Source organism: Heptranchias perlo, chromosome 16 (genome assembly GCF_035084215.1).
Source record: "Heptranchias perlo isolate sHepPer1 chromosome 16, sHepPer1.hap1, whole genome shotgun sequence".
Taxonomy (NCBI): domain Eukaryota; kingdom Metazoa; phylum Chordata; class Chondrichthyes; order Hexanchiformes; family Hexanchidae; genus Heptranchias; species Heptranchias perlo.
In genome coordinates, this window is record NC_090340.1 from 11,067,511 (window position 1) to 11,082,135 (window position 14,625).

The 14,625-nt window shown below is 46.9% G+C and overlaps 1 protein-coding gene across 1 annotated transcript in view; it reads right to left on the reverse strand.

Moving 5' to 3' along the window:
* Window positions 1-7,413: 7,413 nt before the first annotated feature.
* The window catches only part of vac14 (vac14 homolog (S. cerevisiae)), a 296,601-nt gene continuing 289,389 nt past the window's right edge, over window positions 7,414-14,625 (reverse strand). Inside the window, exon 19 of the mRNA XM_067998261.1 lies at window positions 7,414-12,317. Coding sequence (XP_067854362.1) covers window positions 12,158-12,317 — 160 coding nt within the window. The 3' untranslated portion in view covers window positions 7,414-12,157. The remainder of the gene's footprint in view (window positions 12,318-14,625) is intronic.

Genomic DNA, 14,625 nt, shown 5'->3' on the forward strand with positions numbered 1-14,625 from the left:
TGGCGCTATCACCGTATTAAATGGGATAGATTCAGAACAGATCTAGCAGCTCAAAACTGGGCATCCATGAGGCGCTGTGGGCCATCAGCAGCAGCAGAATTGTATTCCAGCACAATCTGTAACCTCATGGCCTGGCATATTCCTCACTCTACCATTACCAACAAGCCAGGGGATCAATCCTGGTTCAATGAGGAGTGTAGAAGAGCATGCCAGGAGCAGCACCAGGCGTACCTAAAAATGAGGTGCCAACCTGGTGAAGCTACAACTCCGGACTACATGCATGCTAAACAGCAGAAGCAACATGCTATAGACAGAGCTAAGCGATTCCACAACCAACGGATCAGATCAAAGCTCTGCGGTCCTGCCACATCCATTCGTGAATGGTGGTGGACAATTAAACAACTAACAGGAGGAAGAGGCTCTGTAAACATCCCCATCCTCAACAATTGCGGAGTCCAGCACGTAAGTGCAAAAGACAAGGCTGAAGCGTTTGCAACCATCTTCAGCCAGAAGTACCGAGTGGATGATCCATCTCGGCTTCCTCCCGATATCTCCACCATCACAGAGGCCAGTCTTCAGCCAATTCGATTCACTCCACGTGATATCAAGAAACAGCTGAGTGCACTGGATACAGCAAAGGCTATGGGCCCCGACAACATCCCGGCTGTAGTGCTGAAGACTTGTGCTCCAGAACTAGCTGCGCCTCTAGCCAAGCTGTTCCAGTACAGCTACAACACTGGCATCTACCCGACAATGTGGAAAATTGCCCAGGTGTGTCCTGTCCACAAAAAGCAGGACAAATCCAATCCGGCCAATTACCGCCCCATCAGTCTACTCTCTATCATCAGCAAAGTGATGGAAGGTGTTGTCGACAGTGCTATCAAGCGGCACTTACTCACCAATAACCTGCTCACTGATGCTCAGTTTGGGTTCCGCCAGGACCACTCGGCTCCAGACCTCATTACAGCCTTGGTCCAAACATGGACAAAAGAGCTGAATTCCAGAGGTGAGGTGAGAATGACTGCCCTTGACATCAAGGCAGCATTTGACCGAGTGTGGCACCAAGGAGCCTTAGTAAAATTGAAGTCAATGGGAATCAGGGGGAAAACTCTCCAGTGGCTGGAGTCATACCTAGCACAAAGGAAGATGGTAGTGGTTGTTGGAGACCAATCATCTCAGCCCCAGGACATTGCTGCAGGAGTTCCTCAAGGCAGTGTCCTAGGCCCAACCATCTTCAGCTGCTTCATCAATGACCTTCCCTCCATCATAAGGTCAGAAATGGGGATGTTCGCAGATGATTGCACAATGTTCAGTTCCATTCGCAACCCCTCAGATAACGAAGCAGTCCGAGCCCGCATGCAGCAAGACCTGGACAACATCGAGGCTTGGGCTCAGAAGTGGCAAGTAACATTTGCGCCAGACAAGTGCCAGGCAATGACCATCTCCAACAAGAGAGAGTCTAACCACCTCCCCTTGACATTCAACGGCATTACCATCGCCGAATCCCCCACCATCAACATCCTGGGGGTCACCATTGACCAGAAACTGAACTGGACCAGCCATATAAATACTGTGGCTACAAGAGCAGGTCAGAAGCTGGGTATTCTGCGGCGAGTGACTCACCTCCTGACTCCCCAAAGCCTTTCCACCATCTACAAGGCACAAGTCAGGAGTGTGACGGAATACTCTCCACTTGCCTGGATGAGTGCAGCTCCAACAACACTCAAGAAGCTCGACACCATCCAGGACAAAGCAACTCGCTTGATTGGCACCACATCCATCACCCCAAACATTCACTCCCTTCACCACCGGCACACAGTTGCTGCAGTGTGTACCATCCACAGGATGCACTGCAGCAACTCTCCAAGGCTTCTTCGACAGCACCTCCCAAACCACCTCGAAGGACAGGAGCAGCAGGTACATGGGAACAACTCCACCTGCACGTTCCCCTCCAAGTCACACACCATCCCGACTTGGAAATATATCGCCGTTCCTTCATCGTTGCTGGGTCAAAATCCTGGAACTCCCTCCCTAACAGCACTGTGGGAGAACCTTCACCACACGGACTGCAGCGGTTCAAGGCGGCGGCTCACCACCACCTTCTCAAGGGCAATTAGGGATGGGCAATAAATGCCAGCCTCGCCAGCGACGTCCACATCCCATGAACGAATTTTTTAAAAGTTATTCCTGCCTGTACACTGTGCACATTAAGTGCCATTCTGGTTCAGTTATTCCTAACTGTGGATTGTGTACATTAAATGTCATTCACCAGTCACCAGTCCAATTATTCCTGCCTGCACATTGTGTACATTAAATCCCATTCCGGTCCAGTTATTCCTGCCTGTACATAGTGTGCATTAAATGCCATTCTGGTTCAGTTATTCCTGCCTATACATTGTGTATATTAAATGTCATTCTGGTCCAGTTATTCCTGCCTATACATTGTGTATATTAAATGCCATTCTGGTCCAGTTATTCCTGCCTATACATTGTGTGCATTAAATGCCATTCTGGTTCAGTTATTTCTGCCTGTACATTGTGTGCATTAAATGCCATTCTGGTTCAGTTATTTCTGCCTGTACATTGTGTGCATTAAATGCCATTCTGGTCCAGTTATTCCTGCCTATACATTGTGTGCATTAAATGTCATTCTGGTTCAGTTATTTCTGCCTGTACATTGTGTGCATTAAATGCCATTCTGGTTCAGTTATTCCTGCCTATACATTGTGTATATTAAATGCCATTCTGGTCCAGTTATTCCTGCCTATACATTGTGTGCATTAAATGCCATTCTGGTTCAGTTATTTCTGCCTGTACATTGTGTGCATTAAATGCCATTCTCGTCCAGTTATTCCTGCCTATACATTGTGTGCATTAAATGCCATTCTGGTTCAGTTATTTCTGCCTGTACATTGTGTGCATTAAATGCCATTCTGGTTCAGTTATTTCTGCCTGTACATTGTGTGCATTAAATGCCATTCTCGTCCAGTTATTCCTGCCTATACATTGTGTGCATTAAATGCCATTCTGGTTCAGTTATTTCTGCCTATGCATTGTGTGCATTATGTCGGGTGTTTCCGATCGTGTGAGGGTCGTTCAGCCTTGCTGGTCACAACCGAACTCACTTATTTACGGTCGAAGGTCTGGGCTTACCCTTATGAATCACACTGAAGGATGAGGAATAATGCAATCGAGACAGGTTTCAGATTTCGAATAGTAAAAGTATGTTTAATATGTTCAGCAAATCTCAATATGGCAAAACCGATGCTAGCGTTCCTATATGACTATGAACAAATAGATTACTTCCCCTTGGACTTCTTAAACTAAGCCCCTCCGTGTTCCCTTACTCACGACCGTTAACTCCCAACACTACACTGCTAAGGTTTGGTCGGGACATGCAGAGGTAACTCTCCACACAGCTGTGAGTTGAGTATTCTGCAGGCTGCGGTTGAAATGCTCACCCTGCTTTGGCTGTCGGGTCGTGTCTTCTGCGATCAAAGTCCTTGGGGTCGTTCCCATTCCTTGGGGCATGTGACTTCCTTCGGTCCTGGTTGGAGAGAGAGCGGCCTGCTCTGATCTTCTGATGTTGTGGAGCTGTGTGGCTGGTGTCCATTTGACATCCACGATTCGACCCCCTCCTTCCTGAGCTGCAACAGTTATACTGTTTTCTGGCTGATCTAGTCAGACGGTGCAAAATGCTATGATTGGTCCCCGAAGAGAAAGCTTTATTTGAATGTGTATTATTTTCCTGCCTCTCATCTTGCTGGTTTTGGGGGACAATGGGAACTGCTGATCTTGTGTACTATATGAGGTGTGAACTGTTTTCAGATGGGTTCTGTTGTCCCGACCAACTGACTTAATTATATCAACCAGTGGACTTCATTGTCTCCTTAGCCAACTTGGAACCAGTGATGATGTACGGCAATGGGCTCGATTTTTGGACGCCTGAGCGGGTGGGTTCATGGCGGGGGGTCTCCAAAAATCGGGGATTCCCGGGGTGGGTCCGAAGCCCGGCTCCAACCCACCCACTTCCGGGTTCCCCAGTGATGCGCTTAGATGCGCGCGCAGCCCCCGCATGCGGGACTCCCGCCGGCAATTAAAGCCGGCGGGATCCCACTTAAGCAATTAATTAGATAGTTCAGGTCGTTAGCAGACCTGATTTGTCGGATATTTTAGGAGGGGTGGGATTTTCATCTAAACTGAGTGTTTCCCATACTGGGGGAAACACTCCCAGTTGCAATGGACGTGTTGCAGCCACCAGCCTGTGGCAGCTGCAAAGGTCCATTTGACAGGTTGGGGGGGGGGGGCGGGGGGAGACCTCACTCATTGCAGGAGGCCACTCTGTCACTTTGGACAAAGTTTGGCCTCCACCACCCTCCTCCTGACAAGAAAATTCACCAACTTGCACCCTTACCCCGGTGCCCAGACACATGTACCTACCTTGCGGACCCCCTCAAATGTACATCTTCCGGATGGGGGCTGCCGTAGCTGCAGTCATGACTTCCTCGGAGGGCGAACAGCATCACCAGCCTCGCCGGCCACGCCGTCCACCTCTGACACGTGGAGCTGCACAACACAGCGCTGTGACACATCCACCTGCACAGCAGGAGGGAGGGCAACCGCAGAGAGACATGCGTCGCAGAAAGCACTACCCTCACCACAGGGTCGACAGACCGAGGATCAGCTTCCTGGACCTCTCTAAGGAGCAGTGCACACGGAGGCTCAGAGTCACTCGACATGTAGTCATGGACATCTGCAGCCTCCTTCATGCCGAGCTGCTCCCGGATGGCCCGAGCACCATCTTCTTACCTGTCGCTGTCAAAGTCACCACTGCCCTCAACAACTTCTCCTCCGCATCCTTCCAGGGTGCCACCGGGGACATCGCTGGCGTCTCTCAGTCGTCTGCACAAAAGAGCCCTGCAAATACATCTACACCCACTCTGCAGTGACACAATGGGTGGCATCAGTTGTGGGTCTCCATGGTGATCCTCAGGAAAGGGCATTATTGCACAAACCAGACAAGATTCACAAAGACATGGCAGTAGTGGTGACAATATAATATGTGATATATTTGATTTCTGATCAACTCACAAGTAAAAACTATGACAAACCCTCAAACACCCTTGTGCATCCCCTTCATGCTCACGACACATTTGCCTTATGCTTCCTACTGCACATATGATGAGCCCAATGTCTCTGTTGGGTGGGGCAGGTTTTAGTTCAAAAGCTTTTCCTTTCTGGTCTGGGAACTGTGTTTTAAAGAGAATCCTTTTCGCAGCCATTTTCCCAAAACTGGGGTTTTCCCTGGCGAATAAAATCTTGGATTAAAAATGATAATCCTACAATTAAACGCCATTCACCAGTCACTTGTCCTGTTATTGCTGCCTGTACATTGTGTATATTAAATGCCATTCTGATCTAGTTATTCCTGCCTGTACATTGTGTACATTAAATGCCATTCATCAGCCACTGGTCCAGTTATTCCTGCCTGTACACGGTGTACATTAAATGCCAATCTGGTCCAGTCATTCCTTGCTGTGCACTGTATACATTAAATGGCATTTACCCATCACTGGTCCAAATATTCCTGTTTGTACGTTGTGTATATTAAATGCCATTCTGATCTAGTTATTTCTGCCTGTACATTGTTTAGATTAAATGCCATTCACCCATCATTGGTCCAGTTATTGCTGCATGTACATTGTGTACATTAAATGTCATTTACCAGCCACTGATCCAGTTATTCCTGCCTGTATACCGTGTACATTAAATGCCATTCACCAGTTAACGGTCCAGTTATTCTTGCCTGCAACATGTACATTAAATGCTATTCTGATCCAGTTATTCCTGCCTGTATATTGAGTACATTAAATGTCATTTACCAGCCACTGATCCAGTTATTCCTGCCTGTATACCGTGTACATTAAATGCCATTCACCAGTTAACGGTCCAGTTATTCTTGCCTGCAACATGTACATTAAATGCTATTCTGATCCAGTTATTCCTGCCTGTATATTGAGTACATTAAATGCCATTCACCAGTCACTGGCCCAGTTATTCCTGCCTGTACACTGTGTACGTGTACTTTAAATGCCATTCAGCATTCATTGGTCCACTTACGAAGTGAGTAACAGGATCACATTTGAGTAACATTAACCGCTGCTCCCAAACATGAGCCTTGACAATCTCTTGCTTTTGTAAAGCCAAGCTGACATGAGCACTGGCTTGTCTGGTGAGATAACAAGTAAATGCTAGGTGAAGGAGCAAGAGGTATCCCGGGGGCTGCACTTGTACACGACTTACCAGGGGCAATGTAGGGTTGGCCTAAAGTAGCATTGACCACAATATTGTCCACAGTCTTGCTGTTTGATGAGTGGCAGAAAATAAAACACATTTAAAAAAATCAGCAATCAAATGACCCACTGGACTTTGCTGAGAGTATATATTTTGTCAAATTGAAACATACAGGATTCTGAGGGGACTCGATAGGGTAGATGCTGAGAGGATGTTACCCCTCATGGGGGAATCTAAAACTAGGGGGCATAGTCTCAGAATAAGGGGTCGCCCGTTTAAGACGGAAATGAGGAGGAATTTCTTCTCCCAGAGGGTCGTGAATCTTTGGAATTCTTTACCCCAAAAAGCTGTGGAGGCTGAGTCATTGAATACATTCAAGGCTGAATTAGACAAATTTTTGATCAGCAAGAGAGTCAAAGGATATGGGGAAAAGGCGGGAAAGTGGAGTTGAGGTAAAAATCAGATCAGCCATTGTCTCATTAAATTGCGGAGCAGGCTCGAGGGGCCGAATGGCCTACTCCTATCTCTTAAGGTCCAATGTCTTTTGAAAGCATCACAAATGACAGAACTTCAAAGAGATACAATGCACCTTTATTTAAATCACAGATTCTAAATCATGACCCATGAAAGGAGACCAAGTTTTGTTATGGAAGCATGTTATTCTACCGCAAAGGAAACTTTTACACATTGTTGAAGAGGGAACGAAACCCAGGTGAGGTCAGGCCTTTTATTACGTTGTATTGCTCACTTTCCTTCGGACATTATTCTTGGTTTATTTCTAGGATTCAGTTGGCAGGTTAAGAGTTCCAGACTATCTAAGTACTGTAGATGATACCATTGAGAACTGGTCCTTCCACGGTTTAGTCTTCTCTCCATTCCAAGATTCCCCCCGCCCCCCCAACCAATAACTAAGCTGAGAATTCAGGCCCCCCCACCCCCCATCTCCTGTAATTTGGTCGAGAGAAAAAAAAATCTTTCAAGCCCAGACCAGAAACATCATGGTGGTAAACAAAATGCACCACAGGATCTGGGAGTCATGGACAAACTTACCAAGGATTTAGATACAAACAGCTGCCCTGTAAACAGGGGTAAAGATATATCATTTCTTTTACACATCTATGTACAGCATCAGTTTATTTAAATATTGAATTCAAAGGACAAGTCTCTTTGTAAACACGATCATTCACCTGCACGGGATGTGCAATCTTTATTTACAATCGAGGGCATGATCAGTTCTTGCTCTTTGGACTCTATAAACAGATTTACCACAAACTTATGACTCATCTTAAACATAATTAAAGCAAGTGATTTGTTGTGGCCAGAAATTGGTGCCAATTATGGGGAGCTGTGGCATCTGTCGGATATTCAGTCGTGCCACTCGATCGCCGTGCCTGTCCTCCCCACCCCCCCCCCCCCAATTTCTGTTGAGGGGTCTGCCTTGCTCAGCCCCAATCCTGTGCTCACCAACTCAGTGACTGCCATCTGCATTACCCCCTTTTTAAGGAAAGTCTCACTGTGGGGGACAAATTTATTATAGGATGTTGTTCCCTGGCAAATCACTTGCCTTATAGATAATTGGATCCCCAGTGAAGGAGGATTACAACGATTGAAGTACATTTCCATTTTATTCAACACAATGGGTTCTGCTTAGGTCACCCAGGCTCACCTCACTCTGAAGGATTTTTGGGGGGAGGGGGGGGGGGAACACGTGCAAATTGTTACACTAATAAATCTACACTTCAAGAATGTTTCAGCCCAATAAATAACAGTAATAACACTGACCATAATGAACCTCTCTTAATTTAGCCAGTCCTGTGAAAGAAAAGTCCATTAGGATGGGATCAATTTAAAGGAAAAGATGAATACAAGATGGCGCTGAGCACCATCCAGTGACTGCTTTTGTTAATTTGCTCTGTGCTGTTTTCAATGAGGGGCAGCGAATGCGGTTAACTCTGTCACGCAATTTTCTGCATAAAAAGTGCTCCTGAAAACCCACAATAGCCTGAACATGTACCTTGCATTCTACTGTCCTGACAGCACTAGCTTTAGCTGGGGTCTAGTTCCAATGGGCACAGACACGCATTCTTCATGTGTGAGATTAGACAGTGAGCACTAGCGGGTTATCCAACTCTAAAGGGCATCAGCCAACCCATCCAACACCCAGTGTACACATACACAGACGCTTGCACACACACATTTCCTAGTAGGGGTCACTAGTGATCAGGAGCAGGAACCCTAGCTGATTCCCTCACCCCCATCCAACTGAGCGGCAAATCATGGTTTGCTACTGTCCAAATTTCTGATGGACACTCCTGGTAGTTAATGCTCATCACCCACAGGAAACGGCAGAGCAAGGTGATGGTGGGTGGAGGTGTATCACAGGTATACCAGTGATTTCCAGGAGGCAAACCATTTTCAGAGGGCGAGGGACTGATGGCACTGCTCTTGGACACACTACTCGGCTAGGGATGGGGGCAGTGGAGTGATAAAACACCCCTCTAAAATGAGCTCAGCCACGAAAAGAAAGTGCTCCAAAAATGTACTGCAGACGGCCATTATTTCTTGACCAATTCATTGGAGTAAACAACAACATCCAGTTAAGGCCAGCAGCTCCATCCCCGCCACCACACACAGCAGGATTGGAGATCAGAAAAGAAAAATGCAAATCAGAACAAAATAATACAAGTTGACCAAAGATGGGGTAAAGGCTGCCCCAGGGGAACGAAGAGCTCGGCCTCATTAGACAGAACATAATACGGACACTGTGCTCATTCCCAGAGACGCAGGATAAACCTACTAGATGTCATGAATATTTCTGTGTATCTATTAAAAAATACAGATGAAAGCTGAATAAAGTCACAACGTCGAATATTACCCAACAGTGAGAAAAAGGATGAATAAAGTTGAAATCTAAATTTTAAAAAAATGGATATGAAACATCTTTCAAAATGTAAGCAGTGTTGTTACTAGGATTTCCGTAAAGTGTATCAGGGAGTTTGTGCAATGCTGACACTCGAGCTGTGAAAAACACCCAGCAGTACAATCAGACATTTTCCCTTCCAAACCTGGGTTGTGTCTGTCACTGGATAACACTGGGGTGCAGTACTGGCGGGTACAGGTCTGTCACTGGATAACACTGGGATGCAGTACTGGCGGGTACAGGTCTGTCACTGGATAACACTGAGGTGCAGTACTGGCGGGTACAGGTCTGTCACTGGATAACACTGGGGTACAATACTGATGGGTACAGGTCTGACAGTGTATAATTCTAATTTCTGTTTCCCTTCCCCTAAAAGAGGCTCAGGGCCCTCATCAATGGCATGAGTGGGCCCTGGACTCAGATAAAGTCGCTTAACTTCAGCTTGGCAAACTTTCCCCTTAAACCCAAAGCAGAACTTACGGGGTGGAGAGGGGGGCAAGAGAAGGAGGGAGGGGGGGAAAAGAGAAGGGAAGGAGAAGGGGCAAGAGGAAAAGGGGGAGGAGAAGGGGCAAGAGGAAGAGGGAGAGGAGAAGGGGCAAGAGGAAGAGGGAGAGGAGAAGGGGCAAGAGGAAGAGGGAGAGGGCAAGAGGAAGAGGAAGAGGGAGAGGGGGGGGGGGGGGGAGGAGGAGGGGGAAGAAGTGAGTTCAATTAATTTTAACAAAAGTGAATTGTGTAATTATTCAGCTTTCAGCCAGACATTTGGAGTAATAACTGAGGTAGCACCTGGGCTCGAGTGGGTGAAAGTGTCTGCATTGAACAGCAGGCCGTGTCCAGTGTACAGCACCTTACAGATCAACCATGATCTAAAAATTACACTCAAACCCAACCAGATCAATTCGATTCTGCTGAAAGAAACGGAACATCATCTTGTTGAGTTTAAAATAGTCTAAGATTGGACATCCCTGGTGGATTTCAATTTTATTCATTTCATTGGTGAGGCAAAACATGGGAGAGGGTTAAATGGTTTCTAATATTTCTCTGACTCGGTGAGGCAACTACCGTACAGTGTGCCACTAAACTGGAAATGGCAGAGTTTTAAAGGAAGTCTTAGCAACGACATCCTCTTAAAAAATAATGGCGTGCAAAGAATCATTAACTTTAAAATCCTTTCTAATTTATCATGTTTGCGTTTAGAATTTTTCTCATCAAACAGCGAGTGTTGATCAGACTTGAAGGAGTTACTAAGCCCAGTGATGTGAAAGGAGTTCACCCACTCCAGGGCTAATGGCTGTACCACCTCTCCCGATACTGTGGCTCCTTCAACACGGTCAGGTTCAGGAGCAAGTGCCCCCTACTGCAAGTATGAAGAGGTCTTCCATGCTTGCTATTTTAAATAAAGGCTGCATATAGTGACACAGCTATTCACGGCCAGAATGGAGATGATTGGGGAACTTCCCCGTCAATCACGCCCAGAGGCTGCACTACTGTAAGTGACTGGGATTGATTTTACGCACATAATTGTGTAACTATCCTCTACTTGCTACATTTTGCTGGAGAAATAATCCTGCTGTACTCTGGAGACTTTGCTGTAGTTTTGGTCATGATTTTGGAAACTCTGCTGTAGTTTTGAATTCGGAGACTCTGTTTGCTGTAGTTTATGAGTAAAGTCCTGCCCCACCTCCAACTCATTGGCTGACAGAGCAGTGTCAATATTCACTGTTAAAAAAAATATTTTGAACATAGGCAGGAAATAAGATTCTCAGAGTTGTTAATGACTAACACAGCCAACAGTGGTCCTCTTAGCAGATTTGACCCCAAGGTTGACACCTATACGCACGAGGTCAAACAAGGGACACCAAAAATGAGAGGCCATTGAAAGCTTGTGTAAAACAATGAAGCCCAAAGATCATCAGCAGAAACGACATGATTTATAATAGTGCAAAAAATTTCAAGCTCCAACATTCCCCCCACCCCAAGTGCAGTGATAGTTTAAGACAAAGAGCTTGGTGCATCTAGGTTGCTCTGGCAAGTCTTGTGAATAAATATAATTTGAGGATCGCCAAGTTTGGAAAACAGGTCACCAAGGGTCAGATGGGGGCTTTAACGATGAGGCGAGAGGTGCAGCCCATCCTATAGCTCCATGTCCGGGGAGGTTAACAATACATTATTTGATTGCACTCAAGATTTTTAGGATTCAGTGTTCTCCTTTTTTTTGGTATTGCCTGAGAAGAGAGCCCCTTACTGCAGCAGCGAGACATTTCCCCATTGTCCACAACAGCCAACCTTGTGTCCTCAAGGCCGCCAACTGACAAGAGGTCAGTACAGAATCGACTCTCTGCCCATGATGCTGTTGACTAGGCTTTGTAACTGCTGTATGGCAGTGCGATTAAAGAGGAGACAAAGAGCCTACTCACACTTGCTGAGTTCAATTAATGAAGTAGCAAGATATGGTCGCAAGGGAAATCCCCATATTGGTTGTGACTGGGATATTTTCTGTGAAACAAGGAATGGCTTTAGACGAGGACGGAATTTGATCTCAATTGGGGAGGGGAGGGGGGGTATACCTGTAGAAATCAGTGGAAGGATTGGTACACAAGTGAAAAATTAAACACTCTCTGAACTAGAGAAACGATATAGTACGAGACTCGCCAGCAGTGATAGTGCAAAGACCCTACCATATGGGGGCACTGAGGGGGAAGATTGGGGAACAATGGTCACTACTCTAGGTTCTCAGAGACCCATAAATTCTACACAATTAACACAGGAATGTTGGCCAGCCCACATACAGTGAATATTAGTAGTGGGCTGCACATTGCAAAGGCAAGAGAGCAGCCCGACAGAAAAGGCTCCACGATTCAGGCAGTCCCACAGTTGGCAATCCTACAGTTGAGTGTGCAATGTCCTTTGACTGGTGTCCATCATATACAATGGGTTGCCTCTGTGTCACAGGGGAAGCTTCCTCTCAAGCAGCTCGTCGCAGCCTGCCCGCTGGTGCTTGATTTCCAGGTGTTTGTTCTGTACCGTCTCAAAGTGCTGCAGCAATTCGCTGTAGTCAATTTCTGAGGGGACTTGTCTGTTGGAGGTCGCGGGCTTCTCTCTGGGCCTGGAAATCAAAACACTTTCAGTTAACTCAAGACAAACTGAAGGAAGATTAAATGGACAATAAATGGACTTGGAAATATATCGCCGTTCCTTCATCGTTGCTGGGCTAAAATCCTGGAACTCCCTTCCTAACAGCACTGTGGAAGAACCATCACCACACGGACTGCAGCGGTTCAAGGCGGCGGCTCACCACCACCTTCTCAAGGGGCGACTAGGGATGGGCGAGAAATGCCGGCCTCGCCAGTGACGTCCGTATCCAGAGAATGATTATATATTTTTTTTAAATCCAATTTTCTGGTAGAAGTGGAGGCCACTGGGGATAGGGTCAGACCCAGTGACCAGTCATTCCAGGATCATCCTAGAATGCAAAGATAATCCCCAGCTTCTCTTCACTACAGACTGCCTCCTTAAACCCCTCTCATGGAATTCTTTGTCACTAAGATTGAGACCATTGTTCAGTGGCCTCTGCCGCTTCCCTCCCTTCCCCTAGCCCACCAAGCCAAACTTCCATCCCCTTCAAATCTGCCATCATCAGCCTCGTCCTCAAAAAAAAAAAACCACCCTTGACTCCTCTGTCCTTGCAAACTACCGCCCCATCTCCAACTTCCCTTTCTTCTCCAAAGTCCTTGAACGTGTTGTCGCCTCCCAAATCCGTGCCCATCTTTCCCGCAACTCCATGTTTGAATCCCTCCAATCAGGTTTCCACCCCTGATCAAAGTCACAAATGACATCCTATGTGACAGTGATGATGGTGAACTATCCCTCCTCGTCCTTCTTGACCTGTTTGCATCCTTTGACACGGTTGACCAAACCATCCTCCTCCAATACCTCTCCTCTGTCGTTCAGTGGGTGGGACGGCACTCACCTGGTTCCATTCTTATCTATCCAGTCGTAGCCAGAGAATCACCTGCAACGGCTTCTCTTCCCACTCCCGCACCGTTACCTCTGGAGTCTCCCAAGGATTTATCCTTCGCCCCCTCCTATTTCTCATCTACATGCTGCCCCTCAGCGACATCATCCGAAAACACAATGTCAGGTTCCACATGCAACCTGATGACATCCAGCTCGACCTCACCACAACCTCCCTCGACCCCTCCACTGTCATTTGTCACACTGCTTGTCTGACATCCATTATTAGATGAGCAGAAATCTCCTCCAATTAAATATGGGACGACCGAAGCCATTGTCTTCGGTCCCCGCCACAAACTCCATTCCGTAGCCACCGACTCCATCCCTCTCCCTGGCCACTGTCCGAGGCTGAACCAGACCGTTCACAACCTTGGTGTCCTATTTGACCCTGAGCTGAGCTTCCGACCCCATATCCGCTCCATCACCAAGACCGCCTACTTCCACCTCCATAACATCACCCGTTTCCGTCCCGGCCTCAACTCATCAGCAGCTGAAACCCTCATCCATGCCTGTGTTACCTCTAGTCTCGACTATTCCAATGGACTCCAGGCCGGCCTCCCACCTTGCACCCTCCATAAACTTGAGCTCATCCAAAACTCTGCTGCCCGTATCCTAACTCACACCAGGTCCCGTTCATCCATCGCCCCTGTGCTCACTGACCTACACTGACTCTGTTTGAAAATTCTCATCCTTGTTTTCAATTCTCTCCATGGCCTCGCCCCTCCCTATCTCAGTAACCTCCTCCAGTCCTACAATCCTCCAAGATCTCTGCGCTCCTCCAATTCTGGACTCTTGCGCATCCCCCAATTTTCTACGCTCCATCGGCAGCCCTGCCTAGGCCCTAAGCTGTGAAGTCCCTCCCTAAACCTCTCCGCCTCTCTCTCCTCCTTTAAGATTCTCCTTAAAACCTGCCTCTTTGACCAAGTTTTTGGTCACCTGTCCTAACATCTCATGGGACTTGGTGTCGAATTTTCTTTGATAATGCTCCTGTGAAGCACCTTGGGACATTTTACTGTGTCAAAGGTGCTACATAAATGCAAGTTGTTGTTGTTGGGTGGGACGTGAATAACTTTCTTTAAGCTGGCTCTGGGAGCTGGTTATAGATGCAGCTCAGCTAGTTGCAATGACCGTAAGAGAGAGAGAAAAACTATGTGAAGAATCATAGTATCCTCAACCCAATGCTAATTTGAACATTTTGTTCAGGCAGTCATCTATTGGGAGCTGAGGTATACTGCTAGGGTAAGAGAGAGATATAAACTGCAGGAAACTCCTGCTGCACCAGATCTGAGATACTGTTTACAGAATTAAAGAAAATGCAGCATAGAAGGCGGCCCTTCGGCCCGTCGTGCCTGTGCTAGTGGAGCCAAACACTACTCCCATTTCCCTGCTCTTTCCCATAT